Genomic DNA, 6,248 nt, shown 5'->3' on the forward strand with positions numbered 1-6,248 from the left:
TAAAAATAAAGTATGCTAACATTTTTATTATAAAAAGTAACATAATCTATGATTTCTTACAACAAGAAAAATAAAAATAGAAGTTTAGGTCCAGTTTAAGGAAGAAAGCTGATATGGCAAAGTAGAGTCACCAATCGAACCAAGTACTGTATTTGGATGGAATCCACCAATCCCTTGTTGAACTGGATTCATCAAAGATATGAAGGAACCATTTCCATCCATCATTCCATTCATGTCATCATCGGAATGAAACCTTTTCTCAGAGGACTCAAGATTCCAATAGTGAGTAGTCGGGAATGAGCGTTTCCCATTATTCAAAATCAGCGAAGAAACCCCTGATTTCATTGAAGAACTTGTAGAATCAAATTTGGATATAGAGTTGCTTTGTCGAATTCTTGATCCATCTTCATTGTTAAAGATTTCAAAGTAGGTTTCGTGATTGTTTTCTGTTAGACCACTGGAGTTTGTAGTCTTTGAAGCAATAATGTTTTCCATATAATCGTTATCTGAATCTCTTTCCGCCGGTCTACTTGCATTGTTCTTCTTATATATACGACATAAAACCCATTCATCAAGCTACATTTATACATAAAAAAGACATTAGTAGAAAAGAAAATGAATATTGACCCTTTTTTATAAAGTTATATTAGTTTAGTTCATTTTTTGATTTAAATTATATCGTATAAGAAGATATGAAGATCAAATTATGGGCCCTTAATGATAAGTTTGGATTGTAGAAATGTATGTAGGAGAAAATTTGGTTTCTAGCCTTAAAATAGCAATAAGCATAATTGGACTATTTAAAGTCAACCTTGATAAAAGAATTAAAAATGTATTCCTTGAATTTCACAACATATATATAATATCAAAAAACATTCTAAAAATTTATAACTAACGATTGCAACAGAAAACTGAAAATGCCTTAAGCAATTAATCGAATAAGTATTTATTAATGCTATAAAACTTCATGGTATTAAACTATAGTTTGTTCCGTTTTATTTCCAATTTTTTAAAACAAAAAACCTATAGGCCCTAAAATTCTGGTTTTCTAAAACAAACTAAAAACCAGACTGTCGATTTTTCAAATAGTCATATGCAAGCGAGATATCATATTTTTTCACCCTTATAAGTTAAAAAAGAATGTTTGACTATTGGAAAATAGCTTTTTAAACTTCGTTTTTTCAAGAACTCAATAAATTCTTTTGAAATTTAATCCCAAACACCAACGCTTACCCGTAAAGAGCCCTTTTTGTTTGATAAATTGATGATGGGAGACTTGAAAGAAGCATGATCAACAAGTCGATATTCATGCATGATCCAATTGGTTTTAATCCCTTTCGGGGGCTTTCCACCATAGAAAACCAGAGCCTTTTTAACTCCAACCTTTTGATCTCCTCTTGAAGACAAGATTGGCTTATCAGTTCCAGTAGCTTTCCAATACCCTGAAGTTGCTGCACGATTAGGTCTCATTCCATTAGGGTATTTTCTATCTCTTGGACTGAAAAAATACCATTCTTGATCACCAAACGTAGCTTTACCTAACATATATAAAAACAAGATTATTCATACAAAATCTAAACTTGATCAATCATCAAAGTACTAAGTCGAAAGATGATTACTTGGTAGCTCCCATGGATCAAACTTGTAAAGATCAACTTCTGCTATGATTGCAACAGGCAAAGGGATTGATGAAGCTTTCTTCTTTAAGTAATGAACTACTAGTTCTTCGTCTGTTGGATGAAACCGAAAGCCCGGTGGGAGATTTGGGTATTGTGAACATGTGGAAGAATCGGTGCTTTCCATCTAAAGGTCAAGATTTTCCCCTAATCTTTTAGGGTTTTTGGTGTTATGTGAGATTTGTATCATGGGTGAAGAAATGAGACGTTTGTTGAAAACCCTAAACGACGCAGGAGTATTTATGTGTGGGGTACCATTTGTGATCTGACACGTGTAAAGGAGTAAGGTTGTTGTGGGTCCCATTTCATGAATTTAAGGTGTGAAGTTTTTGATGTCATGCTTTTCGTGTGTTAACAAACAATTTCCCTTTAAAACACCTTTAATCCTACATAAGTACATGTTATCTGTTATGCATAGGTGTAAGCGTAAACCATCTAATAAAAATGCCAAAACTAAATCAAAATTTGGCTTATTTTGCTTTTATTTCGAGCCAATTTGATTATGTTTTACGTTTTAAAGTATTACAAATCGAGTAGTTTGGCGTGCTTCATGCTTTCTGATGTTGAACAAAGCCAAACTTGTCGTTTTCAATAGGATGACAACATTTTGTCAATGCTATAGTTTAATTATATGATATCTACAATTTGAAGAATTTTTTTTTTTGAAATAAACGATTTATAATGGAAAATGACTTAATTTTAGCTAATCCACTGTATAATTTATTTTGTTTTTGAAAATTTTGGCATATTTACCTTCAAAAGAATCCATTATTGTTATATTTTATTTGATGTTGGTTGATGAAATTGTAAATGAAAAACAACATTTACACATTGATTGTATTTAATACTTTTCATTAGGACTATAAAAAACAAATCGAAGATTTATCAAGTGTTGAGCGAAAAGTTTATTTATGTTCGTTTATTTAATAAATAAATGAATATGAACACAAATTTTCGTTCGTTTTGTTAAATGAACGAATATGAACAACAATCACATTCGTTCATTTATGTTTGTGAACGTTCATTTATATTGTTCGTTTAAGTTTATTTATGTTTATATATGTTAAATTGTTTTTTTATGTCACACACAACTGGCGGCGGAAACGTTGGGTTGTGTGATGCCATCATGGATCACATATATTAATTACATTGAACAATATACAAAAAGTGTAATCTAAATATCACTTCCATTACTGAATAAAATATATGATAGGTCAAAACTTAATGGTTTGGGCTAGGCAAACATATGTATAGGTCTTAATAGGATCTTGATCATGTATTGTTCATTTTGGTGTAGTTTGCAGTTGTGTTGGTGTTCACGGCCTTGAACGTGTGTTCGGCCGTGAACCCTGTTCACGCCCAGTCTATCCTTATAAATAGTGTCAGAGTTTGTCAGAGTAGGGTGACGTATCAGAGGATTTACAGTCATTGTGTGTATTCTCAAGGTGTGCCAGACGTTTCTTCCAATAGACGTGTGCATTGCTTGATAATCTTATTCTTTTTCTTCATTCTTGTTCTTAGTTTGTTTTGATCACTGGTTTGGATCATTGGATTTGGGACTCTACAATTGGTATCAGAGCCTATTCAGTGTCAAAACAGATTCGAGTGTTAAAACAGTTTCGAGTCACGATTGCGGTTGAAAGAGTTTATTGGTTTTCTTCATTATTCAAGCTTGTTTCTGCATCTGATCGTGTTTTCAAGGCTAAGGAAATCAAAATCTACTCAAAAACACTTGTTTTCATAAAAATTGGGAGTTTACGGTTTGCTGTGTTGAAGGAAGTACGACCGTAAACACGTGATTCAGTCGTAAACTTTTCAAAATCAAGAAATGTCAACTGTTTCTGGCTGCACTCAATTGTTTGACCGTGAACCATTCATCAAGTGTTGATCGTAAACACATCTTGGACGTAATTAGTTGAACCGTGAATGAGTGTACGACTGTAAACCGATTCCGGTTGTAAACTCTATTATTGTTCTAACACTTTGTTTTTAAGTACCTTCATTTAATCAAGAAAAATTAAAAAAAAAAAACAAACAAAAAAAATTGGATTCACAAAACTCTCACCAAGAACTTGATTTCGTTATGGGCACAACCACGCGCATCCCCCGTTTGTTATCTGCTGAGGGTTTCCTGGAATGGAAGTATTGTATAGAAAAATATATCAAGATGAAAGATTTCAAGATTTGGAGATGCATCTTGAAAGGACCTATCAGAATCACCACAGCACTCCCAGATGAAACGATCGTTGACAAGGATGTTGAGGACTATACCGATGAAGAATTTGTTAAAGTTGAACAGCAAGAGAAAGCACTTGCTACACTCACTATGGCTTTGTCACCAGAGATTGCTCAGGGTTTCCGTGAATACACATCTGCGAAGGCACTATGGGAGGCATTGATCGAAGTTTATGAAGGAAATGAGGACATGAAACAAAGTCGCACGGATATGCTGAGACAAAAGTTTAACATGATCAATCATATTTTGGGAGAATCTCTTGAGGCTCAACTGTAGAGGTTCATCACTCTAACAACTGAGATGAGCTCTGTAGGTATCTTGGTCACCAGGTCTGAAATAAACAAGAAGCTGCTCAATTCACTGCCGAAGTCATGGGACATGAACGTGTCTGTGATTAAGAAGACGAAGGACCTTATTCGTCTGAGTCTGGCTGAAACCATGGAAATTATTAAAGCATGTGATTTGGATGATAAACAAAGGGAGATCAATCATGTTAATTCATACTCCACTGCTAATCTCGGGATTCAATCCAAAAAATGCTTTCTCATCCTTCATCACTCCTCAAGTCCAACAATTTTTTGCTCCTCAACCATCATCATATATCACTCCATCCATGTAAAGTGTTCAACCTCCAGTATCTTATCCACAAGTTGCTTCTTCTTCAAAAGCACCTGCTCCAACTCCTACTCCCAAAGAAAATGACGAAAACTTGGCTCTTGCTACCTGTCTTGTCAACTGCTACAATGCTTTCGTAGCTGGCGAGCTACCTCCCAAACTATATTTTGCTTATCTGGATCAAATTCATCCCGAAGATGTTGAGGAGATGGACATCACATGGCAAATTGCTATGGCGGTGTTCAGAGCGAAACGGTTCTCCAAGAAGACTGGCAAAAATAATTAGGGAATGAATGCTGAAACGAAGGTGGGCTTCAACAAAGGAAAACTTCATTGCTTCAACTGCCATGAGCCTGGTCATTTTGCCAGAGACTGCCCAACGGCTGATAGGAGGGCAAATAGCGAAATAACTATGGTGCCAATGGGTAACAGCAGAGGAGCTACCACCAATAACCAGACCGCAAATCTTGTTGTGGTGGCTCAGTCGTTTGACTGGGATAACCAAATTCAGGACCTGAACATCTCGGAACCTGAAAATGCGCATTTTGCCCAGATCAACAACATTGCAGAAGAAGAAGTTGAGGTGGACCCAGAGGCGGAAATGATGGAACTACAATTTGCATTCATGGTTCAAACTACGCCAGAGCCTGCAAAGCCAAAGGAATAGCTGCGGAGGAATGTCGCCAAACAATGGTATGTCAACAACAGTTGTTCCAGGCATATGACAGGAGACATCTTCCAATTGCACGGCATTCAAATCTTTAACGGGGGATACGTTTCCTTTGCGGGAGGAAATTGCGGAAAAATCACTCAAAAAAGAACAGTTTCCAATGGAGTGCTGAGCTTCGAAAATGTCATCTACGCACCCAAGTTAAAGCACAGTCTGTTGAGCGTCTCTCAAATTTGTGACAAGGGCTACTCGACACATTTTACCGATAAGGAGTGTCTAATTTTGAAGCCAGGAATTGTTATCCCTGATGAATGGATTCTTGTAAAATCCAAACGGGACGGCAATGCATATATCATTGACATGAACAATCTTCCTGAACAAGTTACTTGTCTTTTCTCAAAAGTTTCCGAGTACACTGCTATGCTGTGGCACCGAAGACTCGGACATGCCAACGCAAAGAATCTGAATCGACTTGCAAAGAATGATATAGTGTGCGGGCATCCTGTCAAGGATTTTATCACGTTTGAAAAGTGTGTGGCATGTGCCCAAGGAAAGCATCACAGAAAGCCGCACGTGCCAAAACAGGTCAATTCGATCAACAAGGTGCTCCAATTGTTGCATATGGACTTATTTGGTCCGGTCAACGTGCTCAACATCAACGGAAATTCATATTGTCTGGTTGTGATCGATGATTTCTCGCGGTTCACGTGAGTGTTTTTTTTTTGTCCAACAAGGTTGGGGTTGCTAACCTGATTAAGAAGTTTATTGTGATGATAGAGAACCAGACCAATCACCGGGTAAAGGCGCTCATAACTGACAACAGGATGGAATTCAAGAATGTTGTTCTCGATCATTTTTGTGCAGAAAAAAGGATAGTGCATCAATACAGTGCCGTTCGCACACCACAACAAAATGGTGTTGCTGAGCGGCGGAATCGAACATTGCAAGATGCTGCAAGGACAATGTTATGTGACTCCAAACTACCGGTTTTCTTTTGGTCCAAGGTGATCAACACGGTGTGTTATGTTCAAAATCATGTTCTGATCAACAA

General features: G+C 36.6%; 1 protein-coding gene across 1 annotated transcript; it reads right to left on the reverse strand.

The window, feature by feature from the left end:
• LOC145005781 (NAC transcription factor 56-like) lies at nt 1-1,902 on the reverse strand. Its single transcript, XM_078964889.1, has 3 exons — nt 1,620-1,902; nt 1,234-1,538; nt 1-576 (listed from the first exon to the last, which is right to left on the reverse strand). The coding sequence occupies exons 1-3, from the start codon at nt 1,801-1,803 to the stop codon at nt 85-87; spliced, it is 981 nt and encodes a 326-aa protein (XP_078821015.1). The 5' UTR covers nt 1,804-1,902; the 3' UTR covers nt 1-84.
• Nucleotides 1,903-6,248: the final 4,346 nt, after the last annotated feature.

This window comes from Lactuca saligna, chromosome 7 (assembly GCF_052625555.1).
Source record: "Lactuca saligna cultivar CGN05327 chromosome 7, ASM5262555v1, whole genome shotgun sequence".
Lineage (NCBI taxonomy): Eukaryota > Viridiplantae > Streptophyta > Magnoliopsida > Asterales > Asteraceae > Lactuca > Lactuca saligna.